Here is a 26,649-nt window from a genome sequence, read left to right as displayed (position 1 = left end):
AGGTGATTAGCTTATATGCATACACCTACCCCATCAGTGTCTCCAGGGAGGTGAGATGAACCTCCTACAGGTCTAAGACAGGTGTGATGAATTGCCCTCTGGAGGGTCTTACCCCCATTGCTTAGGAAACAAGTCAAAGGCAGGCACCTAGCTTAGACTAGACACTTAACTTCTAAGTTACTAAAATTAAATTAAATTACTCCCACCCTGAATCTGTATATGCCACTAATAAGCAACTGTTTTTTTCTGGAACTGTTGTCTCCAAAAGAGGTATCAAGGATTCAGGAAACAAATGCAGAGAATTTCTGAGAAGCTTCACATTAAATTTTTTAATATTTTATTGAAAGCTTTTTATTTTAAATTATAAGTTTTCTCTTTTGATGATCCATTTGTAACTCCAAAACACAGAACAGATTAACTCTCCTTTGGCGCTGGCAGGGTTAACCTGAGTACTCTGATGGCAGGGAGGCTGTGACTGGCTGGTTGAGGGCTGGTTTGGACCCTTCCTCCGTGACTCTTTGATGGCATCAGTCTCTTCAAGTTCTTGTTTGTCTGAAACTTGAGGAGCGAGAGGATCGCCTGCTGGAAGTTGTCTCCCGTCACTACGTAGAGCAGTAAGTTTCCAAAAGTATTTAACGCTGCTAAAGGTTTAGCTATAATGAACATAAGAAGGATTGTGTTCTTCAAGTGGCAGCTAACCGGTCGTACTCGGAGCTCCAGCCGAATCCCTCGAAAGATGTGGTAGGGGAGGAAGCACACATAGAAGACCACCAAGAGGATGACAGCGAGTCTGCGAGCCTTTAGCTTGTAGCAAGCCCGCGTGTGGGGCCCGATAGCCAAGGTGTAAATAATGAGCGTGTAGCACAGAGTCACCGTCAGCAAGGGCAAGAAGAAGGCCAGGCCAGTCAGCAGCCAGTTATACCACCGACTAGTGTCAAGGTCCTCAGCGGCAGCCAGGTCCAGGCAGATCGTCCTGTTCTGCGTCTGCCTCGTGGCAATCAAGATGCCCAAGGGGCTGACGGCTGCCAGGGAAATCGTCCAAACTACTGTGCAAGTCACCACTGCCCATCTCCGGTTTTGAACAAAAAAGCATTTAATTGGGTGGACAACTACAAAAAAGCGGAAGATGCTGAAGCAGCTAAGGAAGATGATACCGCTGTACATGTTGAAGTAGAAACAAAGGTGAACAAACTTGCACATGAAGTCTCCAAAAATCCAGTTATTTCCATTAGCAGAGTAGTGTATAAAGAAAGGAAGCGTGGCTACATATAATAGGTCAGTGATAGCCAGGTTTAACATCATGATGGTGCTGCTTTTCCAGGGCCTCATCTTGACAAAGTAAACAAGAATTGTCACGATGTTGCCTGGGAAGCACACCAGGAAGATTAGGCCGTAAAGGATGGAGACATAGGATTTCACCTGTAAGAAATCTTCATCCTTGCAGCTTGTCAGCGGGTGTGCGCAGCCTGGCAGGGTAGTAAAATTGCTGGTGCATTCAGATGCCATGTTTGCAGAAATCTTCTTAAAGCTTTACAAAAATCAGATGTTTAGTTTTAATTGATTTGTTGGGACAAATGCATTCAGTTAAATCTTTTGGCACTGGAGCAAATGTCGTGTGTTTGACAAGGCGTAGTAGAGGGAGGGAATGGGGATTTGCTAACGTACCCAGCTCTGACCTAGATAACCCCACTCAAATCTTTAATTTCACCCTTCCCTCTCCTTTATGTTTAATTTTGATAATGATTAATTTTACTCTTGCTTTATTTAACCTCCTACGTTGAAGAAGATAATTACTGCTTATCTGCAAACCTTCAGGAATAGGAAGCACACATTTGGAGAGCTAGAGCACGTTTGGGCTTAGATTTTGCAAAACCGTGAATTAGTCTTAGCCTTTCAGAAAGTAGAACCGTACCCATATCTTATCTTCATTAATCTGAAGTAATCAGGGGTTTGTGCTCATGAAACCAGAGATGCTGTTCTGGTTCTATGAAAATCAAACGATGTTAGGTTCAGATACAGATCGCAGGACCTGATGCTCCCATAACCTGACAATCATGGCTCATTCCCTGAATATGATCTCATTCTCTTGGAGTCATCAGAGTATAAAACTAGAATAAATGCATTTATAAAAAAAAAATCAGGCTTTATAGCGGCATAAAACTGATTTAAATTATTAAGACTGTTTCTCAAAATGCAGAGATAAGATGGAAGCACAGATACTGAGTGAAAGCACTGATCTTTCTTCCTGTTTTGTGTGAATTGGAGCTAGATAGACTTGTCTCTGAAATGGTTTCTCATCCGCCATAGCCAATTTGGATCTCTCCACAGTGAGTTCAAGAAATAACCTTTCTTGGTAGTGTTTTAATCTGAAAGAATGGTAACCAAGGATGAAAAATCATCTCATCTAACTTAAGATATCAGAAAGTTAGGTGCTTAAAATGGAGCCAGACCTCCTTAAGCCACCCTTTATCATCAAGGGAGACATATAGGTTCCTCCAGAACATAATATATCTTCCTATAAGGTTTCCTTTCCTATGAGGTTTCTAAGATGATTTACTCTTCTGGCATACCTATTTCCTTCCATTGATGACAAAGGCAGCCCAAGGTGACTAGTTCAGACCTGGATGTCTAATCTTCAGATGTCTCAAGTGAGGCAAGAGGTGTGCCTCTGTGGGTCTTCAGCATCTCAGGTGAGCACCACTCCTCCAGATCCTAACCTAGTCCATCTAAGAAAATATTTTAAAAAGTGACTTCATAAAGTGCTAGACAGGGTACTATTGAGCCCAAATCCCTCTCTGTTGTCCCAGAAACACAGTCTTTAAACTAAATCAGTGTTACACTGAACATCCAGGATAAAGCCATCACATTAAAAAATAAAAATAAAAAAAGAAGAGTCAGAATTGTACCTTATTGCAGTCCTGGAAATCCTTTGTATAGAATTAGGTTTTGATGTGATTCGGTTAACAGCATTTAGCATGTTACCTGTATGGATGTTTCTGTATTATCCCAATGACTGGTAGAACATGAAAAATTTTCTCTGACAAAACCAGTCATTAAAGCTGGGACACAACAGGAGTTATTTGATCATATCCAGTCAGAAGGATGGGTATCAGTTTGTTTCTCAGGAGCACGTCAGAGAGAAATTTGAACAGTCTCCCCATAATTTAGTTAAAAAGCTAATGCTTTTCAACATGAATGTTAGCTCTGGTATAGCAGCTTTGCAAAAAAAGATGCGTTAGGTAAAGGCTATGAAGCTTGTTTTAAACAAATCCAGATTTATGTTCAGACAAAAGCTAGGGATATACACGTTTTCTCTCTTTTCTGCTGCTCAGTGATACCACTGTCACCCGCATTTATGCCCCTCACTGGTATATTTCAAGTAAAGTTACGCAAATTTTCTAGAATATTTGATTCATCCCCAGTTTAGTTTTCCTGCACTGCTGATCAGTTCTCCACTGCAATCTTGAACCTTCCAAATTGAAAATGGAGAAATATTGCTTACCTGAAAACTTGCAATTCTGCTTCTCCCTTTGATATTGCTTTGAGCAAAGAACACTACAAATGAAACGTATTTCTGTCTTCCTTACAGTGAAGCAGGTTTTAGTATGGCTTTGCAAACATATACATTCACTCCCTGGCAGACTGAGACTCCATGTGGCCGTAAATTAGGAGGCTGGTAGAAAACCTCAGTTACTGGCTCAGGTATCAGCTCTTAGACCTGGGTGGCTGGATGAGATCTCTTTTGCCCTTTGTCATTCATGCTGTCTTGCCTTCAGTGGGCAGATCGTGCTTTGCTGGCAGCAGTTCTGCGTGCTGAGGTAGACTTGTATTATTCAAATAGCAGCAGATCACATTTAAATTAGTGTATATGTGTGCGTGCATGTGTTTATAAAAGAGAAAATTAAATTTATTCTCCATTTCCTCTGAAGTGAAACATGATGACCAAAGTGAATAAGGTGTCTTGCCATTTTGAGGTCAGGTGAAAAATGTTATGACGTACTGTCTTCATTAAAAACAAATTTCCAATTAAGTACAATTTTCATCAGATGTAAGAAATGAAGGTTTCTTTTGGCATGATGAGCTTTTCAGGAACCGTGGCATACTTTCTGCTTATTTTTGGTGAATAAAATAGCTACAATTAGTGTTGGCTGGTTATTACTGGGGTAGCTGAAGTTGCAAACTTGTTTTCTTTTGAGCCTTTGCTTTCAGGCTTCATGATTCGCAAGAGCTGCAATTTTCCATGCTTCTTGAACTAAAAGACTGCTCTTGAATAAAAATCTCATTATCATCCTTAGCTCGAGGAACAAGATCAAAAGAGATTATCATTCAAAAAGAAAAAAACTCATAGTATCTTGAATTTTGAAACTGTAGGCTTCAATCTCTGAGCTTGCAACCTGGTCCATGCCAAGAGGCCCCAGGTGCCCAGCGTGGCTGGCAGCCTTTTGGCCTTGGCACATTTTATAGGTCCTACTCGCTGATGAAGCTTATGATCCGGTATTAAACAAGCAAGCTTTCATTTCTGAACATTACGTATGTCAGTGTAGTTACTGAGAACCACACAGATAAGGATGTTTCTTGGAAGACTGTCCTACTTTCTTTGGGTGCCTGTACCTTAGGCATGAGTTGGGAGAAGGCTATCTGTTTTGCTAATCATACTGCAGGGAAAGAGTGGTAACGGGGACAATCAAGACTGGGGCAGCAGTAATGTCTGACAACTACAACATTATCTATATGTTACCATTAAGGGAATGGCATCATCTCTGTTCTCATCTGACCAAGCTTTTCTCTAAGTCAATGCCTACTTCTAAAAAATGTCCAAAGTTGCTCAATAATTGTAAAATACACTGTTGTGTACCAGCTCAGGGATCAGCAACTGCTTAAGTAGCTATTACCCTGTTCCTAGACACTGCATGTGTCATTAGAAACCATTTGTATGAGGCTGTAGTGCTATAAGCGCAGGGGGAGCTAATTATAGTTAGGCATCATTTAATGCATCCACTACTTAATCCATTATACCCCTGAGCAATAGAAAACCTGTGCAGCAGTGGCTGGTATTTATCCTTCCTTGGTGGTGGCAGTGCCTTATGTGAAGCAGAAATGGGCATTCCCGGCACTGTGGCCCCGAACTGCCTGGGATCTGGGGCACTGGGGTCTTGAGCGGGCACTGGGGTCACCTCTGAGTATCTGACTCTGGGCAAGAAAAGAAAATAAAACACCCAGTTTCAGACCAGTTTCAAGAGAGGGTGACTAATAGAAGGTTGTTCATGCAGAGCTGCTCTGCATGGAGACCGAGCTATGCTCCTTAGCTTACCCAAATCTTGTCTCATCATCAGCTGTAGAGGTCATCTGGCTCCTGCCTCCCTCCAGCCTCCAGGCACCCTTCACCAGGGTTTCAGCAACTCCTCATTGCACATGGACCTCTGGAAACATGGGCTTCGACTGCAGCCATGCCACTGGCCCAGGGACTTGTGTCATGGGCTTGGGAAATCACAGATAAACTAACAAGGGCCAGTTGCAAATATCTGATTGAAATCACTTGCCTGGCATCTTGTAGGATCTCTATGAATAAAGGCTTATCCTGCAGTGCAGCTTTCAGCTCTTTAGTCTGTGGGCCTTTTCTCTTCACCAGTCGTTTCTCCACCTCACGTCCATGGACTTTTTAAATCTGGCCATAGGTAGACCAATCTGATCCTTACCAAAAATGTGGCTCTTTTTGTGCTTTAAGGCTATCCTCACCCCGCTCCCCTCTACAACCATTGGAGGGAAATCAAAGTACCCTGTAGTTTCACAGTCGGCTTAAGTGACTTTAATTGCAGGCTGCTGTCAAAAGACTTGGCAGCACCACCTCCCTCCTCTCATCCTAAACCACGTTTTCAACAGCCCCAGTGCTTGCGCAGTCATGGGATGTGTTGGATAAGTGAGCTGACTGAAAACAAACCAGTTTTCTTATTCTTGGGTTAGCTTTCTGGCGATTTGGTGAGGGGCTACGGCTCCTTTTGTGGGTGCGCAGGCTCCAGGGCTTACGGGAAGCAGTGACGGGGACGGACCGGGGCAAGAGGAGGACCACAGAGGTAGACCAGCTCACGCTGGCAGCGAGGTTGGACGTGGGTTCCTGCTGTGGAGTGGTGTTTCCTCGCCATTACCAGCAGCCAGCCACCCTCAGCTGAAGCTGGTCTCCGGCAACGTGCCCCCCGGAGACAGCACTCATCTCTTGTTTCAACAGTCTTCCAGGCAGGCTGGATTGATTTGTCAGATGGGCTGTCATTTTCCCTAATTTGATGACTATTGATAAGAATTGCAAAGACCACTAATCCAACAGCAAAAAGCTAGCTAGTTGCACGTTTCCTGAAACAACCATTATAAAATCCTACAGAGTTCATGTGTGTATATGAATGTTGCTCTTAGTCACTGTATAGAAAGGAAACAGGAATAATTTGGTGGCAGGATTATTAATTAAATACTTCCTCTTGAAACTTTATACTATAGGCTGGGTCAGCTATCACAGAGTGCATGATGTAAATAGGATCATCTTTTCATATTGTATTTTTCCTCCTGTGATGGCAGGGTGAACAGGATGCACAGGATGATAGATGACTTTGCACACCTGGAGCATGCAATCTGTTTAAAATACCGAAGTGGAGAACAAAGTCCAGTGCTTTTGTTTTGCTTTGTTCTGTTAAAACACACGAGGCTGGTTGCAAACAATGTCTCTTTCCTCTGAACGGGCTGGCCGTTAGCTTTTGTGGGCATTGGGGTGGGAGAGGTGGTAGCAGGGCTTTTTTTGGTGTCCCCGCATCACCGCTGAACTTGACTGTAATTAGGACTCATAGGCATGAGGCTCCACAAGTTGCTTCTCCAGCACAGGGGCCATTCTCATCTCACAAAACCTGATCTAATATCCACAGGCATGAGTGGAAGACTCATTTCAGAGTCAGACCTTCAGACATGACAGCACCTGGTGTGGTGCAGTAGAAATGGCGAGGACAGCTCTGACTAATAACTATGCAGGAAAATAGGCAGTTTGTTGGGCAAGGGCTAGGCTCCAAGTGTTAAGAGCTTTCATTATACATTTTGCTTTTGGTTCAGCAAACATATAATCTTTCCATGGGCTACTTCCCTTAGCAGACATATATTTGTTTGGCTGATCTTACTCTGTGTGTGATTGAATACCTAATTACAGTTGTTATCAGACCACCATCGGGAGATGCTCAGTTCTGTTGAGAATGATACCGTGCATCTTCATCAGGTAGGGAAATCAACTCCAGCTCTCCCTTTGTATTTCTCCCCTGAGACAGACTCGTAAGGGCAGCATTTTTTTAATCCCTAAATGCACAGTAACTCTAAATTAATCACAGTTAAATGCTGCCATCCAATTATGTAGGTAATAGAGACTGTTAATGAAAACTTCTGGAAAGGAATATTTTACCTTAGGAAAATTGCATATATAATCTGGAATACAAGCAGTGCTGCTGCCACATCAGCTGAGCAGAAGTAGTTCGATATAGTTCCAAAAATAACCTGTATGGATCTCAGGCACTATTTTATGGCTAATATTAGTCCTTGAAGTGAATTGGTGCTCATCGACTACAGGGCTTAGAAGATAAAATCTACTGCAGCCCTTAGATGAGGGCTGAACTTTCAGAAGGTGAGTTGCCCTGTGGGGAGTGAGGAGAGGAAAGACAAGGGGACAATTTGCCTGCTCAAAGCCAGTGTGTGCACAGGTGCCTTGGTACAGCACAGGCAAGACCATAAACCGGTGAATAAAAAACACCACAGGAGCACCCAGCTATGAAGTGGCCTTAAACACAGCAGCTGAAGTTTTCCCAGCAGACACTAAAAGCCAAACTAAACTCATTGGAGATGTGACAACAGTTGTAATTGTTTTAGGTAATGGGGCATTTCCTGAAAATGACCCAGCTTAGTCGGTCTGAAAACAGAGAGGACTAATATGCTGCCTTGTTATTTTGGGTTTTTTTCAATTCCAGGATGAAGCAGCCTCTAAATTCTCGTGAGAGGAGATGTACATCCTTGGCTTCCAGTCACGTGTCAGTACAGGATTTGGCAAAGGGTGCTGTTAATGTGGCCTCCAGCGTACAAGCAAGTTTTCAGTCATTGAAGATACATTCTGTCGTGGTGCCGTTGCTCTCGTAATTTGTTTGCAGGGTGCTATGGTACGTGAAGGAAGGCCAGCCCTTTGCCTGAGGCCGCTCTAACAGAGCTTTATCTTCAGCAAGTGACTTGTACCATCACAGCGCTCTACGCATGAATTTAATATACACAGCCAAAGATGAGCCTTTCTCTTAGCCGGATACCGTTCCTTCAGCTAACACCAGCCCTTAGCTAATGCCTGGCTCTTGGCAGAAGGACCTTGGGCTCTTGGCAGAAGGACCCTGGGTCACTTCGTTACTGAGCTGCTCTGCAGTCCTGCTACCCCCAGCCCCTCGCTTGCTCCCACCTGCACCCCTCATCCCTCCAGACCCAGCTCCCACCTGCCGAAATTCCTCCCAGGCTTTGGAAATGAGCCTTTCCCAGTGGGACTGGTGCCAAGAGGAGCAGGAGGAGGACAGGGAAGGGAGCTCAGCCACGTAGGATACACTTCATATTTTAAAAGCATCATTTCCCTTCCAAGCTTATCTCTTTTAATTCTTTTCTTCACACAGTCACTAGAGTTATAAACTGATATATTAGTTGTTTGCATTACTAGTGCTTGTTTCTGATAAGGTAAGGTAATTATCAAGCAGAATTTTACTACCATAAAGCAGAAATAATTCCCAGTCAAAGTTAAATTAGGAGGTTGCTTGACCACAGCGACAAAATAGACAGAACTAGAAACCCACAAGGAAACGCCCTGCAAATCGGCACTTGACTGCAGAGTCAAGTATTTTTTCGGAGCAACCTCCCTTGCTTTCAGGCAGAGAGCTGTGCAAATGGGGAAGGTGTTCAGGGTCCTCATCCCAAACCCCTCCTATTCCATCCCTCCTGGTAGAGAAACCCCTCTACCAGCATGGGAACATGGAGGCAGCTCTCTCTGCTCCCCTGCCTGCTGAGACTGCTCTGCTGGCCTCACCCCGAGAGTCCTGCAGCTTCCCTGCATTGGAAGGAGTCTTGTGTTCTTTAAGTGATGCTTAAATGCTGAGCATTATTATCCTCAGGCAATCAAATAGCTCTCCAACTATTCAGATTGTTGAAGTAGCCTTCAAAGCGATAATTCATGCAAACCAAGCCTGTGGAATGCATACTTTCATTTTTTTTTAAATCCAACCTTTTTCCTCTGGCTATTTTGTGCTCATCTAAGTCAAATATATGAAAGGGAGGTGCTCTTCTGTGCAGAAGCTTTCTCTTGCTTTGCCTTTCTATGCTACCTTTCACCAAGAGCTTCAGGGCCACTCCTGGGCTTTGGTCAGATCTTCTCCCTCTGAGCTTTGCAGGACTTGAAGTAACACAGCATCATCAGGTTTACCCATCACCCTAGGGTCAGCTGGGGATCTCTGCTGAAGCTGATATATCATATTTGTCTCCATCAGCGCACGAGTTTCAGCTAAAACACCAGCACTTCATTACATGTGAGTGTCATTCCGTCATTTTGAAGACAGAGCAGCGGACTGACTGCTTTGGTTTATATAGTTTGGTTTATATAGTCCAAATGCAAAAATTGTGGAGCGATGGAAAATCAGAGTCACATAATGCAGAAAGTAACATTTTGCCACCATCTGAGGTGGAACCGGCTTCTGCTGGAGCAGTATCTTTGAAGCTAAATACCTAATAAAGCAAGAGATGAGGGTGCGCGTTTCACTCTCTCTACCCAAGCAGAGAGTTAACAGAAAGCAATTAACCTGGTTACCTTCACAAGCAAATACTCTATAAACCCAGCAGTACAGAATAATGATGCGGTGTATTTTCATCATTGCTCTCAGATCTGGCACTGCCTATTCTAAATATTGTGACAGTATTTATCAAAGTTTGCAATAGTAAGGAAACAGGGAAGAAATCACATCACCGTGGGACAGATTACACTTCTCAAGAAAAGAGGGTTAGAAGAAGCTCTGTGCGCTTGACCCTGGCTGCTTATTTTTCAAAAGGGAGCTGTTTAATAGCTCGTGATAAAATGAAATGATACAATGTGTTAAAGAACATAAAAAATACAATGCCCTGCTTGTTCAGGCTGTTTGGGGTCAGGCCAGGTATTTAGCCACTACTCTGCATTTTGCCAACGTACAAATCTCCCGCTGCGTTTTGGCATGACTGATGGCCTGCTGGAACCTGAGGAGGGAATCGCTAACCAGGTTTTTGCATCAGATCTTGCACATCATATTCTAAGGAGGTGTAAACTGGTGCATTGCCACTGGCTTTGGAGCCAAGTTAATCCACCCCAGCAGAGTACCTAATCCATTGGCTTTCGTGGCAGAGTCACTGCAAGGAGCTGAGCGCAGACTTCTTCCCTCTCTGAGGGATTATCTTGGTGCGCACAGCAAGATGCTTGTGTCTCCTGAAATCCTCTGTCCTGACCCAAATGAGCTGTACCCATGGCATTGCAGGAGGTGGGGTAGGAGGAAACTCCTCAGGACACGCCGTCCATCTGCTGCCCCAGACAGAGTCGTATCCTTGGCAGTCCCAGCTGATGCTTTTCCAACCTCTTCTAAAATCTTCTCTCTACCAAACTACTCTTCTGCTTCTCTGCACCCACAGGACGTGTTGCCTCATGTCTGACATCCTCCTGATCTAGTCCTAGCCAGGGGCATCCTGCTTTCTGGATGCAGGTCACGTGTGTGAAGGTCACCATCATCTTACCTTCAGCGGTGCTTCTCCTAGATTGCACAACTCTCAGTCCCACAAACTTTTCTTTTTTGGTTTTGTTTTTTTGAACCTCGGTTCTGCTCCCTGTCCAGCAGGTCCCCCTCCTTCTTGAAGTGCGGTGTCGGACCAGACATGGCATCCCAGGAGACACGTTACCAAAGCAGAAGGGTTACTCATCCTGCCTGGCAGTCTGTGCTCTTCTTTCTATGTCCCATTCTGCTGTTTGCCCTTTTCACAACAGCACAACATATTTGACTGATGTTCAGCTTGTGGCCGGCATAGCCCTTCGATTTGTTACTGCAGTACTGCTGCCTGAGCACATAGTCCGGATTTGTGCAGTTTTTATTACTTTCTTACAAACATAAATTTTGCATTTGTCCTCATTGTATTGCATCCTGGTTTTTTTCAGACCAATTTCTCCAATTTCTGTAAATTGTTTTGAATCTAATGCTGTCCACCAACATGCCGGCAGTCCCTTCACTTGTCATCTGCATGCTTAAAGGGTATATTTTCTACTCCATTGCCCAAATTGTTGTCCTAAAAGCGGATTCCTTACCCAGTGTGCTATAGACCAATCCCACACACTCAGGAGCGATACTGCTCTTTATTCAGGCCTGGGTGCTTGGAGGGCTTCCCACAAGTCAAGCACACCAGATTCATCAGGTGTGTCCCTGTTATACAGTAACAATTGCATCTTATTTATTAAACTACTCCTACCTAGTACGTATTCAAACTATTTAATGCATATGCATAGGATTATATAACCATGACACATCAAATGCCTTCTCCGCATGCGTGAGGGTCTCGGGTGGTCTTTGGTGGCCGTTTGGGGAGGTATCCCCTCCTCACTTTGACCACTAAGGCCCTCTGTATCAGGTCAATGGTAGTTTTCCTGCCAAGAGAGACGCATCATCAATCAGGAAGAAGAGAAAGGGTCAGAATGATCTTGGTTACTTCTCTAGGTATTATAAAATTTGAAGTTGAAAATTATTAACTAACTTAATTTAAAACAAGATTTTCTATATCTGACACCAGTTTTTCTCCCTTTGAGACTTATGATGGTATTTAATATCCACACTAAGTCTCACAGCATTCCTTTTTAAATTCCTGGTCTACATAATAGATTATTATTCTTCACCCAAATTGTCAAAATATTTATAACAACTAGCAACTTCATTATTGTTGCTGTAAGAATACTATACTGTAACTTAATACTGGGTTTTCTTTAGTTTCAATTTTAAAGGTCCTTTGGTGTGGAAGTCCATAAGGGAGGTGGTATCTTCTTTATTCTAGTGAACCCAGGATTCAACTCCCTGCAGCTTCACTGCAGTGTTTGTAGTCAGCAGCACTTGATAGGGTCCTCTCCACTTCTCCACAAGTGGTTCATCTTTCCATGTCCCCAGATATACTGAGTCTCCTGGCTTGAAGGGCTGCACCGGTGAATCCAAAGGCACAGGAGCTTTAACCTGGATGTATCTATGGAGAGAGTTAATGACTTTGCCCAAAGACATTAAATAATCCCCCAAGATCTGTTCTCCTTTCAGGTGCATCTGACTACCTTTTCCTGTCAAATTTGTAACATAAGGCCTTCCATACAATATTTCAAATGGACTAAGCTTCTCTTTTGTCCTAGGTGCTATTCTGATTTTAAGTAATGCCAGAGGTAAGACTTCAATCCATTTCATCTGAGTTTCCTGACATAATTTTCTAATTCATTGTTTAATTGTTTGATTCATTCTTTCTACTTTCCCACTAGACTGTGGTCTCCATGGAGTGTGTAAATGCCATTTTATCTGTAAAAATTTAGAAATTTCCTGTATGATTTCTGCTACAAAATGGGGTCCCCTATCTGAAGAAAGTCCTTCGGGAACTCCAAACCTAGGTATTATTTCTTTCAAAAGCACTTTTACTACCTCCCTGGCTTTGTTGGTGTGACACGGGAAAGCTTCTGGCAATCTGAAAAGGTATCAACAATTACTAATAAATATTTATATCCTATACATTTTGGTAATTCAGAGAAATTAATATGCCAATAATTCCCAGGTATAAAACCTCTTCTTACCTCTCCTGGTAAGGGTCTTTTTTTAATTTTGGGATTATTCTTCAAACAGATTTCACAACCTTGTGTAATACCTTTAGCCATTTTTAGCATGTTAATGCCTATTGCATATGTTCTCACCATTTCTGCCAGGGCCTCAGCTCCCATATGAGTGGTACCATGTGTTGTTTTCATAAGTTCCCTCATTATTTGAGGGGTAACTATACATTGTCCATCTGAAGTTTTCCACCATCCTTCAGGAGTCTTAATACGTTTTAGAAACTCAGCCAATTTATCTTCTTTCTCTATATATTTGGGGACATTAACATTAAAAGCTTTTTCAGGAACTAAGGCTGCAATATTTGTAAATGAAGCAGCTCTTTTTGCAGTTTCATTGGCCTTTTGATTTCGTTTGATTATATCAGTCTGTCTAGATTGGTGTGCTCTGCAATGTATTACTGCCACTTCCTTTGGTTTATTGACTGCTTCGAGTAATTTCAAAATTTCTCTGCTATATTTTATAGGATTTCCTTGTGGTGATAGTAATCCTCTCTCCTTCCAAATTGCACCATGTGCATGTATTATTCCAAAGGCATACTTTGAGTTAGTGTATATGTTGGCCCGCTTTCCTTCCGAAATCTCTAAAGCTTGGGTTAATGCAATTAGTTCAGCCTTCTGAGCAGAAGTGTTCACTGGCAGCGACGTTGCCTCTCTCTCTTCTTCCAGCAGCTGTGTCTGCCCCCAGCAGTATGTCATCTATGTGCTGTAACAAGGTAATATTAGCTTCCTTACCTTGCCACTGCTTCAGTTTTTTCGCAAGTACATTACCAAAAATGGTGGGGCTATTCTTGAATCCTTGGGGAAGCACTGTCCAGCATAACTGCATCTTTCATCCTGTCGAGGGACTTTCCCATTCAAAAGCAAACAGTTTCTGACTTTGTTCTTCTATAGGGATGCAGAAGAAAGCATCCTTCAAGTCCAGTACTGTAAAATAAACATTACAATCAATAACAGTAGTTGGCAAGGTATAGGGATTAGGTACCACTGGATGGACATCCACTACTATTTGGTTGATAGCTCTTAGATCTTTTACTAATCTATATTTCTGTGAATGTGGCTTTTTGACAGATAGAATTGGGGTGTTATATTCTGACTGGCACTCTTGCAACAGTCTGTACTTAAGGAAGTTGTTTATGATAGGTTTCAATCCAACACAGGCTTCCAATTTTATAGGACACTGTTTCCGTCTTACCGGCTTAGCTCTTGCCTTCAATTCTATTTTTACAGATTCAGCAGATTTAGCTCTTCCAGGTTTCTCAGTTGCCCATACGAAGGGAGTTACAGCATCTTCTATTTCTGCAATGGAGCTGACTTCATTTTCTTTGTCTTCTGCTGTCCCAAGTAGTTCCTGTAACACATGTATCTGTGCTTCCCAGGCATTATTTTGCAGAATATGGACTCTTATTTTATTTGCATCAAAAGTTATTTGTGCCCCTAATTTATTCACCAAGTTCCTTCCCATTAGAGGTAACGGGGATTCTGGAATGTATAAAAATTCATGTACAAACATCTTGTTACCAATTTTACACTCAGTCGGTTGGAAAAAGGGTCTAACCTCTCATTTTCCTGTTGCACCAACAACAGCCATAGAATATTTACTCTTAGGTCCTTTACAACTATTTAATACCAAACAAGTTGCTCCTATGTCAGCTAAAAACTTAACTAACTGCATCATTACCCATTTTAATTTCAACCAGGGGTTCCGCTGGGGACTCTATCTTTTCAACCCCTGGTCCCTGTCAGTCGGAGTCTTCATAAACCAATTAATTCCTCCGGTATAAGTGTCACTGTAGGAGTTAAAATCTGATTAGACTGTCTTTTGGGGCATTAATTTTTCCAATGTCCTCTTTCTTGCAAATAGCACGCTGGTCTTTATCTAAGAGGGCCCTAAATTCCAGATTTCTTCCCATCCCTCAGCTATGCCCTTGTCCTCATCCCCTTCTAAAATCTCAACTTCTAGCTGAGGTCTGAGCCTTGACACAAGCAGCAGCCAATAGTGCTGCTTTTTGCTTTCTATCCTTCAATTTTTCCTTTTAATTTTATTTTTTCTCAACCTCTACTGTATACTTTATATGCAATTTCAGTCAGCTGGGATATTGTCGTCCCAGTCATTCCATTCACCTTCTGTAATTTCCTTCTTATATCAGGTGCCGATCGTCCTACAAACAGGGTGGTAAAATTCATTTTATTAGCTTCATCTTCAGGGTCTAAATCTGTCCATTTCCTGGCCATCTCGCATAATCATTCATAAAAAGCAGATGGATCTTCTGTTTTACCTTGTACCACTTGATATAATTTAGCAAGGTTTTTTGGTCTAGATATCCCCAGCTTTTTTTTTTTCTTTTATTCTGTACAGAATTAGCTGGTGGTATTGCTTAATCATTAACCTCCCTGTACTTGAATTTGGGTTCCAATTAGGCTCCTGAATTGGCATAAATCTGTCAGGGCCATCTCTGGCATTCTGCTGTTCATCCTCCTCCCTTGCCTTTTCTATAACCATTCTTTTTGATTCTGGTGTGAACAAATTATTTAACAATACTTGAATATCCTGCCAGTCCAGGTTATGGTTTTCAATAATCGTCCTAAAAGATCTATATATTTTATCAAGGTTATCTCGATATGTTCTGGCAGACTCCTTCCAATTCATTAAATCCGATGTTGTAAATGGTACTTTCACATATACTGGTGTACCATCTGGACCCACTGCTTGGCGAAGGGGGGCCTGAATTACAGGATGCTGTTGTGCTTGAGTTCTGCCTGCTATTGGACTAAAAGCTTCAAGACCTCTGTCGCTATCTCCCCCCTCGGCATCTCCCCCCCACTAGTAACACTTTCCTTATCTGGAGCTACTAACATCTGGATATCCTCCTCCTCATCTTCCAGTTTTAGGCACCTTTTCCCAATACTACAAGCAGACCAACACCTTGGTGCCTTCTTAATATCCTCCATCATCGTCATTACATTTGAATCAGAAGTTAACAAATTACTTTTCCATATTTCATGATTGTTCCTTAATGAGAAAAACAAATCAACATACAGCAGCCCCTTCTTCCAAAGGTCATAAACTCTCCTTTTTTCCCTGAGTTCCAGCCAAAGCTCTCTGTTCAGCCAGGCCGGTCTTCTTCCCTGCCGGCTCCTCTTTCGGCACACGGGGACAGCCCGCTCCTGCGCCTTTAGGATTCCCTTCCTGAAGAATGTCCAGCCTTCCTGGACCCCTTTGCCCTTCAGGGCTGCCTCCCAAGGGACTCTGTCAACTCCTAAACTGCCTAAAGTCTGACCTCCAGAAGTCTAAGGTAGCAATTCTGCTGATCACCCTCCTTACTTCTCCAAGAATAAAAACCACTACTGTGTACCAGAGAGGGCTGTGCAGGTAATAGAAAGAGGGATTCAGCAGTGACATAGTTTATTCTTTCTTTGAAAACCTGGTTCAGAAGCTGCTTAGTGTAGCATTTCACCCTCCAGTACCTCTAGCTTATCTGCCTGGGAACAGAAAGGTTTAGGGTGGAAACTTGTCTTGATGGGATGATGCATTTTATGGACCCCAGAAAGACAGCAACAAGGAGGACTTAGTGTACAGCTGAAGCCAGCTCTGTGCTTTAAGCTTTGTTAAACAGATGGAACAGCCTTCAATTTCTCCGAAGGCCTCAAAAGTGAATAGGTAAGAGGGTCCCAGAATAAAGGTCATCTCTCTATATTTCAATATCTTTAGTTCATGCAAGAAAAGGAAATTTTGTACGAAATGTAACATCAGCTGCCCCTCTGAGGGACCTACTTGGTGAAAGAGCACAGCTGCTGAGATCCATCTGTTCCTTACAGAACTCAGCTTCTTGACTCCCTGCAAAAGAGATTTTCTACTTTTCACCTTCTGTCACAGACTTTCATATAACAATAACTCTTTCTTCAATAAAATATTACCTTTTTTTTCACAGTGATGAAGACAGGAGATTTTTGCATGAGATCTACATCACTTGAAGTAGTTCGCCCAGTTATCACGGCAAGGACAGGTGGTAGATGTATTGATAACCACAAGGTAGAGAAATGTGGTCTCTTGAAATAGCCTAGCAGACACCAAATGCAGCCCTGTGCCAAATTCCAGATACCTCTCCTTAGCTCATGCCAGCATCCAGCAGAGCTGTCATTTACAACTTACAGTACAAGTCAGATAGAGAATACATAATTTAACCTCATTTGGCATAGCTGTATTTCAGGATTAATGTTTCTTCCTTCGTTCCCAGTATTGTGCTGTGAAAATCTCTTTGCGATGCATTCACGTGCTTTAATGCAGTGAAAACACATGCGGCTGCGTCTTTGGCTCATTAGGGCCACAAATGTAATCCTTCTCGGGGCACACCTCCTATTTAGCCTTTGATGTGACAGCTGTGGAGACTAGTGCCAGTTTCATCAACTCACTTGACCGGAGAGAGACTCGTTGCCACCCACTAGACTATGTGGGACCAGCAGATGGGACCCATCCAGAACAGAGGGGCAACGCTTCCTTTCAAAAACCCACACCTATTTAGGGGGGAGGTGAGATAGCGCAGCTCTTGTGGCAGCAAACATTGCCATGCCTGTCTTCCAAAGTCCAGTTAATTCAGCCTTTAATTATCCTAGCTGTGGGAGATGTCCCAGCTGCAGGAATGGCTCTGGGAGCTCCGCTGCTTTGATGGGCCTTCTTTGGTTCTGTCAGCATAAACAAGTTACCTCTAAGAAGATCGAATCAAATCCTTGCTTAGCATTCAAAAATGGCATTTAGCTCACACAGGTGAGGCTTCTGAGTCTTAGGGCATCTTTGGAGATCTGGTACTAAATTAGAAAATAAGCTCTGAATTGCTTTGGCTTCCCTAGCATTGGGCATGTTGAATTAGTCTGAAAGCCTGCTTTGGAGAAGTCAGCTACGTGGTGAGAAAATCTTTTCCCAGTGCCCTTATTTGCAATGCAGGGAGCTCCCTGAGACAGTCAGGCTCACCTGGAGAAGGATCTGCTCTTTCAGGGAGACGAAGATGTGTTGATGCCTACAGCCATACTTTCCACTCCCGCAGCAAGTTTCAGAGAAACCCGTCTGCATTGCAGCGGTGGAGAAATGTGCAAGGAGAAAACTCAAGCCATTATTTCCTGCAATAGTAGAGTGGTCAATAATAAAAGAGAAAGAGAAACCCACCATTTGATATTTCTGGCTAGACAGTCAGGAGAGGGAGAATTCACTGTTGCCCTGAAGTGAATAAACTCTAATCCCCTGTATTTATCCTTTCTAGCTGTTTGATATACTTAATTAGCTCCTATCACTGTTTGTAAGATAACATCTGTAGGGGCAAGATCAGCTGTATTTGATTTATGATTTACATGTTTATACCCATATAGCCACTCTAGCTGTATTTGATTTAAAAGTATAAACCAGTGATTGGGTTTCTTTAAAGAAAGTTGGAACAATGCTCCCACCTTGCTCTCGCAGATGGTAAGGACATCATTCCCATCTTCCTTTTCCTCCCTGCTGCTTCTCCAGCACAAACCTCCTTTTCCAAATCAGGCACTGTTTTCCCACATTCTTATGCTTTTCCAGGGTGATGCTTTTACTGGAAGAGTTTTGTCTACCCTCTAGTGGGAATATGAATTCTAGCACCCGCAGTGCTAAGCTGTGGGAGTACGGCAGGCTGGAATAGGCACACCTTAGAATTGCTGCAGGACCGGTCTTCGGGGTGTTTCTAGCAAAGCCGATGCCCCAGTCCTGTCCTTCCCCTCCCTCGGTGAGAGTCAGGTTTGCATTTTGGGAAAAAGGATGGGGGCTATGTTTGCTAGGATTTTGTTCTGGTAGAGGACAGATTATGATTTTTTCACTGGTGTTTGTTGCCCAAATATTTAGCTGTGGTAAGTAAATATAGCTGCATTAATCATGCTGAGTCGAAGTCAGGATGGAAATTTAGAAGATGTATGATAAATCTGCATCTTAACTCCATTTGCCCTTCTGCCAGTAGGAGAAAAGCGCTGATATCAGTATCTGAAGGCAGAACATGGGCCACTGGCTCTGAATTAGGGTGTGCTGAGAAGGGACCTGGCCCCAGCTCTGAGGCGTGTGAGCTGAACCCACGTGCTCTCCCAGCATCAGCACACGTACGTGGCGAGCAGTGGTACCTGCCCCTTGGGTGAAGGCAGCTTGCTAGTAATGGAACCTATTTCTGACCTTTGCAGCCCATGGAGAACAACTTCCCCACCTGTGGTGCAATGCACACGTTTCAGCCTGAAAGGCTCTCCTATATGCTGCTGATATTTCGTGTTAACCTGCAAATTAACAAATACTTGATTCAAAGCTCTAAATGGGATGAATACAGCTAATTACTGGCTCTTGGCAGAGATCACATGCAGTGGTAGCCAAATAACCTTGGTGATAAAGAGCTGGTCCCCCAAAACCTTCTCTGAAAACAGAAGTGCTCCTTCCACAGATGCAGAGTACACTGTTGGGCATGAACCAGGGCCTGAGTAGCGCAGACAGTGCTCTAACTCAACTTTTATTACTGAAGTGCCACAACTGAGCAATCAAGACTCCCTTGAAAACCTTACCCCAAGCCTAAAATGCAGTTTGTAAAAGCTCTGGGCTGGGAACTGATCTCTTCCCTGCTTGGCTGCTAATTTGCTTTGTAACCGGAGGCAAGTCACTTAACTCCACTGTGCCTCAGTTTCATCACCTGTAAAATAGGAGCGATATGTAAGTATCTCAGAGCAGCTTACTAGGAAAAAGGTAAATGTGAGAAAAGTCCTATAGGCAGGTGCTGCTGCCTTGTCTGTTAAGATAACTTCCAGTTGATAAAAAGCATCATGAAGTGAAGGGAGAAGGGAATTTTCAAAAAGATTTATTGCTTGAAATTGTTGCACAGTGCATTTGTATGCCACCGTCTATTAGGTCTTCTTCATTATTGCTGAGGCCATAAGTGATTGGGCCAGCCTGGCTCACTCAGTGGAAAATTGCCCCTTTAGGATCATTTGGGGCTGGAAATAAATCCACCCATAACACTTCCCTACTTTGTGCCAAGTCACCTCCTTTTTGCCCAGCTTAACAGATCTGTAACAAAGGCAGAGCAGGAGGCTTTACCTTGGATGTCCTTTGAGGCACCCCAAGAGAAGGTGTCTTCTAGCCCTATCAGCTGCAGGTCCAGGGCATCACTTTGCACAGTGGCTGGCACCGTGAAAGTCCGTGAAAATTGGAGCAGAGATGCGAGAATATCACAGGGTGCTTTTGTGGTAAAACCAAAATACCTTGTCACAGATCCACTGACAAAATAGGGATTCTGCCAGATGCTTGAAAGTGCCCTGGGATGCAGTCAACTAGCTCGTGCCTATCAGGGGCAAACGGGAACCACAAAGATTTTAGCAGAACCATTAGAAAGGACAGAATGAATTTCCTAATCATTTTTCCAAAAAGCGGTTGGGTCTTGAGCAACAGGCTGCATGCAGCGAAGGCAGAGGGAAGGACTGAGTAACCTGGTATCAGGTGTGCTAGCTCGGGTAGCAGGGATTGTGCTGGAAATACAACCACATTTAATGAAAACATGCGAAGGAAGATGTCTCCAGGAACTATACCTTCTACCTTGCTTTATTAGGACTCACTATGGCATTGTCTGTCTGTCCACAAAGTTGTATTTCTTTCTTCTTCACCTTATCTTCTTTCACTATTTTATGAAGTAAAAGGAAATCCATAAAGTAATTTGGAAAACACGTCTTTTTTTTTTTTTTTAAAAAGAAGCTCAGAACGTTGTTTTCCTTATAAGAGTGGAGAGCATCAGCAGTACTATAGCTTCCAGGCAACCACCTCTCTTTTGGTTTAGAAATCAGCGATATCAACCATTTTGGGGAACAAAGAAACCGAGGAGACATCTTAAAGATAAAATAACTTTTAATTCACATGCCTTTTAAGGTTCCAGCAATGATGAATCAAACATACTCTGCATTATACTTGCCTGCAGCAGCCCCAAAAAATCATGTTCCCTCTGTGTTTTAAAAAAGCAGCATTTGAGCTTTAAATTTTATTTTGGAAGACACTTAGCTCAGTGTTTATCAGCTTTACTTTTTCTCTTTCTGGGCCCCAAAGTACAGCTCTGACTAAAAGCAGGAATGTATTTTTTCTCCTGCTTTAGGAGGCATCCAATTCCCTCTGCTTTCCACTGCAGCACCCAGTAGGCAAGGGCATCAAGTCAGCAAGACACCTTAGTCAAAAGTACTGCTCTTTTCCAGTCATTATTCAGCAAACAGGCCTTGAAATACATTTTCTTTAGGGTAAACTTTTTTTTCCCTCCTAGACTTAATTGTGTGGCCTTTATGTTGAAGTGGCATCAGCTGGCACTGTTGAATGCTGCTACTGTCACAAAACGAAAGGGAGCTTTAAGGGAACACACAAAGTATTTTCCTTTACATCTCTTCTCCTGTTCTGCTAGCAGGAAAAAGCAAATACAGTTTGGGGCTGGTAGGAGCTGAATAGCGATGTGTTCATTTGTTGTTTGCTGCTTTAAAGTTTAGGTTCACTCAACCTGCATTTTCAAAGTAAAAAATATTGACAGATGAAAGCAGTCCTTCAAAGTTTATTCCGTTCACTTAGCCTTACCAGCAAAAGGACAACATCTACCTGAGGTCTAAATGACTCAGTGGTGAGCCTGGCACTAAACCCCGCTGCATGTGCTGGATCACTACTGTACAGTTACACTGTGCAGCGAATGCAGCAGCACCCCAACTGCACATACCAGTGCATTGGGATAAAATTGCAGCCTTGTCTCACATCAATATCCAACACAGACCTTGTAAAAGTAGACTATTCCCAAGCTATTTTAGCCTTTCTCTCTACTAGCTGTTTACCAAGCTATTAATTTTGATGCTCCATGCAGTCTGCTTCACACTTTCTTCTTAGGTGTTCAGTGCAACACAGAATTGCTTGAAAGGCAGCTGGATGCAGCCAGATTAGGACAGATTTTGCGATTATTTTTTTTTTTAATGCAGAATATTGCAGTCAGTATTTTTGCTCTCTGGGAGGTTTGAGTACAAGGAGAGCTTTTTGCTTTCACTTCTTGTGGGAGCACATGATTTGGAGAGAAAAGGAAAAAAATTGCTGATTGCCTTCCTGGACAATTAAGGGTAGAAAATAGCTCTGCTGCCATCTCTGACAGGACGTGAGTCACTGTGAAGAGTAAGGTTCGACATACCTACAAGAGCAGTCGGCAATTCCAAAACTTCATCTTTAGTATTATAAGACTTAACATGCCCCCGAGAGGTTTACCTTGCAAATTTATTCTCTTGGTCCCTCTGTGGTCCCAGGCAGCGAGCAACTTGAGCTGACATGACTGTCTCTGCAGACAAACCTACTAGAGACCTTTGACAGAAGCCTGGTTACTGGAGCATAACTATGCTGTGAATTAGCCTGCAATGGTGTAGTAATTTATGTACCTGTGTTGTCACACTGTGTACAGAGCTTGGAAAGTGTCTCCTGTTTACTGCAATTGAAGCACTTACCCTTGTTTCAGCAGTAAACTTAACAGCTGCTAAAAATAGAAGCCATCGAGATGTCACCCTTCACAGTAAGCAAAAGGAATGAGTCACATGAGATAATGATCTCTCAGTCCTGCAGAGCACCTGAGCAGTCCCTGAGTGATTTAAAAATGCCTGCGTTGAGGTCGAGATTTTCTCCTTTTCCAGAACCAGCCATGCCGCTGGAAGATGTGACTGCCCTTCTGCTGGAGGTTCTTGCCCCACCAGCGAACGACAGCTCCCAGGAGCATTCCCTTATCTACTTCAGCATTTCAAAATCAGCTAGTTTAGCCTAAACTAAAGAAAGAGAGGTGGTGGACGAGCAGGTGAGATAGGAAGAAGGCAAGGAAAAAAGCTATGTTAAGGAAAGAGAGGAGGAGGAGGCAAAAGGTAGCCCCTCTCCAAGTCACTGAAACTGTGTGACTGTCACTCTTGCCGTTAGAGAATGAAAGGCTTGAACACTTCCATTTCACACTTTTTACCTTTAGCTGCTCCATTTTATATTGTATGTGTAGTTGTATTGACGAGCTTCTGCTCGTGTGTGATAAGCTCAGCTTGGGCTTGAGAAGGAAGAGCTTCTGAGAGCAAGAATTGAAAATGCTCTGAGAGAGGAAAAAAAGATAATTTTTAATCCACTCCTTCAGATGTGTGAGTGGTAGACATATCTTGTGCTTTCACACAGAGGAAGAGAATTTGTGCAGCATGTTTGTATATTTTGCTCATGTTGGAGAGCTGGGATGTTACGAATCTATGTCAGAAAAGATTTGTTTCATGTGAATCATCTTGTGTATTTGTGTAACAACTTGTGGATTTGAATGAACCATGCGTATGTGAAACCAAGTCGCTTGACCATGATTGATCACCATCTAGTGGCAACCTGTAAAATTCAGACTTTGACAACAATGCAGAAGAGGACGATCTAAACCAGAAAACATGTCAAAAGGCCTGTGGCACTGCTTCTGAAAGATGGATCTGATGGTTGAGCCTTTACCAAACGAAGTGTTTTAAATATCCGCAAGGCACGTTAAACACTACGGTGTCATGTTTGTCCTACTTAGGTGCCTGTGTGCACTGGGTCTCGGTGCTAACTGCTCCAGAGAGCCCTGGCAGCGCGATGGGATGCGCTCTGGCACCGGTGATGCTCGCGGGCACTGCTTGTTTTGCTAGCACCAATGTTACCACCAATGTATGCCTAATCCCAGAGCCTCATGGCCAGAAGGGACCTCTGGTGGCCAGGCAGGCTTGTGTCCCTCTTGCTCAGCGCCTGGCTAGCCTGCTCCTAGAGACACGCAGCGGTGGAGACTCCTCTTGTCCTTACCAGGGCTTCATCGTCTGTCCTGAGAGAAAGCCCTTGCTGATATCTACCCTTGAGGGGTTCGAATACCGTTTGGTTTTCTGTCCGGTTCCTTCCCCTTGGGACGTTTCGCTGAGTGCTCTTACCGCGCTCCTCTCATCTGTGTCTTCCCTGACGGGCAGCCCCCAAGGCTGGACGCGATGCTCCAGCTGGGAGGGTAACAGCGCTGCAAAGGGTGTAAAGGCTGCTACGCCAGTCTTGCACATTATATTCTCATTTATACATCACAGCGTTGCATCTGCCCTTTTTGCCACAGCAGACACTGTCAGCCCGCTGAAACTGTCAGCTCCTGTCCAGCCTGTGGTTCACGGTAACCACAGATCTTTCTCTGCACAACTGCTGACTAAATAGGGGTTTTTTCTCCTTTTGTGTTTGCACAGTTCATTATTTCTACTTAAACATAGAACTTTGCACCTGTCACCGTCTAATAGCATCCTGTGTTTTTTCAGACCATAGGTGCAATTTTGTCCTCTCAGCTTCATGTCATCTGCAAATATAATAACCAGACTTTATTTCATCATCCAATTTGTTAATGAAAACACTAAATATCCCTAAATCCAGGACAGACTGGTCAAATCCCCACTCAGTGGCTCCCCCTACTCTGATAGTAGATCACTAATATCTCCTCTCTCAGCACAACTCTGTAACCGGTAAAAATAGTTTCCTCCAGCCTGTTTCCAAAGCTTACACACAAGAGTGTCATCTCAGACAGCATCAAAACTTCTTCTGGGGTCAAGATATATGACATTATCTTTTTCTTCATGTACAAGCCTGTTAATTTGTTGTAGTAGGAAATGAGAATGATCTGGGATTGTACATAGCTGATAGATCCATGCTGGCTGGTACTCACCTTTATTCATCTTCTGTAGACTTATCATCTGATTGTCTCTTTCAGTATTTTTCTGAGATGGACATTAATGTGACTGTTAATTCCTTGTTCCTCCATTTTTTCCATATATATATATATACATACACACACATTTTTAGAGAGAGATATATATCCTGTGTATGTATATAGATCTCCTTGTATTCACCATGTATGTCCTCCTCTGGTACTCCTCTCATCCTCCCCTAGGCCAACCCTGAGATTTCACCATTCAGTTCCTCAGTGCCCTATGCTGAAGTTCATCTTGTCCATCTAATCTGAAAACATTTGATTTATCTAGGTGCTTTCTAAGTATGTAATTCAGTGGTTTCAGCAACCGTGACAATATCTGCTGTGTTTCGCTCGGGCTGTAATAAACAAAGCACTACATCAGTGACAACACTGAAATCAATGGAAGTTGTTCCCACATCCAGACTAAGCTCTCGATGTTTCTATAATCAATGGCAAAGCCCGGAGCAAGAGAACCCTGTGTTTGGGGGAACAGTCTGGTTGGGTGGTTTTAAATTTCACCTTTGAGGTGGCTTACAAACTTTTCTTTTCACTCCTCTTTCTTTGGTTGCTAAGAGAGCTATATATAAACCTGCTCCCGAGACAGCTTTTTGACAAGTGCTCAACTGCAGGGAGAGGGCGAAGCCAGCTGCAATTCTTGCTACCGCATAAACACACCTGCCTTTGCAGGAGCTGACAGCACCAGAGCCATCCTGAGTTTGCTGGGATTTTCTTCAAGGGATTCCTTCATAACCTTAATGCAATTTCTGGCTTGGTCAGGTAATTGTTTCTCCCGGGCTGCTGGACATATGTGCTCCACTTACACCTTGAAAGAGAGAGCATGGCCCGCTGGAAGTTACCTCCGATCACAACATAAAGTAGTAGGTTGCCACACGTGTTGAGTGTAGCCAGGGGCCGGGAGATGATATAGGCAGCGTGGATTTGCTTCTCCATGCTACAGCTGGCTGGATGCAACCGTAGTTCAACCCGAGCCACCCGAAAAACGTGGTAGGGGAGGAAGCACACGTAGAAGACCACCAAGAGGACGACAGCCAGTCTGCGAGCCTTTTGTTTGTAGCACGCTCGCGTGGGGGGGGCCGGTAGCCAACGTGCAAATAATGAGCGTGTAGCACAGAGTCACCGTCAGCAAGGGCAAGAAGAAGGCCAGGCCAGTCAGCAGCCAGTTATACCACCTGGTTGTGCCCAGGTTTTCAGAGCTGGTAAGGTCGAGGCATAAGGATCTATTTTGTGCCTTTTTTGAGGAGATCAAGAAGTTGACGGGGCTGACGGCTGCCAGTGAGATCACCCAAACGGCTGCGCAAGCCACCGCTGTCCACCGCTTCCTCTGGATGTGGAAGAACTTCATAGGGTGGACAACCACCGTGTAGCAGAAGGCGCTGAAGCAGGTGAGGAAGAGGATGCTGCTGTACAAGTTGAAGTGGAAGCCGAAGCGGATGAACTTGCACATGAATCCACCAAAGATCCAGTGCTCCCCGCTGGCATAGTAGTGTATCAGGAAGGGAAGGCTGGTGAGATAGAGCAGGTCTGTGAGTGCCAGGTTCAGCATGATTATGGTGCTGCTCTTCCAAGGCCTCATCTTGAAGCTGTAAACACAAATCGCAATGGCATTTCCTGGGAAGCCCACTAGGAAGATGATGCTATACATAATGGGGAGGTACAAAGTCTCCAGACCGACTTCCACATCAGTGCAGTTGGGAAAATCACCTTCAGTGTCTTGCCAGGTGGTGGGGTTGGCTAAGTCGTCATTTGTTGTGTTCATGTTTTTTCCTTAGTGCTTAAGGAAGAGAGAAATGTTTAGTGTTCACTGACAGGTAAGACCTTCCTGTAGCCCTTTAAAAACAAATAATAACCAGGTCTTTCCTTTCAACTTCCCATCAGTGCCACTATTAAAATGCCTTTATTGAATAAGGAAAGGCCTTGCTGCTTTGATGAGAAGTGATCCTCATCCAGAGGCCTTTTATCATACCTATAAAGAGATAGGTACAGTTTTATTTTAAAATGCATATT

General features: G+C 43.5%; 2 protein-coding genes across 2 annotated transcripts; both read right to left on the bottom strand.

The window, feature by feature from the left end:
• Positions 1-331: 331 nt before the first annotated feature.
• On the bottom strand, positions 332-1,649 carry LOC104313732 (2-oxoglutarate receptor 1). Its single transcript, XM_009912861.2, has one exon. The coding sequence runs from the start codon at positions 1,504-1,506 to the stop codon at positions 415-417; it is 1,092 nt and encodes a 363-aa protein (XP_009911163.2). The 5' UTR covers positions 1,507-1,649; the 3' UTR covers positions 332-414.
• Positions 1,650-25,134: 23,485 nt separating this feature from the next.
• On the bottom strand, positions 25,135-26,401 carry OXGR1 (oxoglutarate receptor 1). The gene is given in 2 exon segments (XM_009916856.2): positions 25,135-25,716; positions 25,718-26,401. Coding segments are annotated over 2 exon segments (1,032 nt in total). The 3' UTR covers positions 25,135-25,368.
• Positions 26,402-26,649: the final 248 nt, after the last annotated feature.

This window comes from Haliaeetus albicilla, chromosome 15 (genome assembly GCF_947461875.1).
Source record: "Haliaeetus albicilla chromosome 15, bHalAlb1.1, whole genome shotgun sequence".
In the NCBI taxonomy this organism is placed as follows: Eukaryota; Metazoa; Chordata; class Aves; order Accipitriformes; family Accipitridae; genus Haliaeetus; species Haliaeetus albicilla.
The sequence above is the reverse complement of the archived record's forward strand: the minus strand, read 5'-3'. Positions and strand labels throughout refer to the sequence as shown.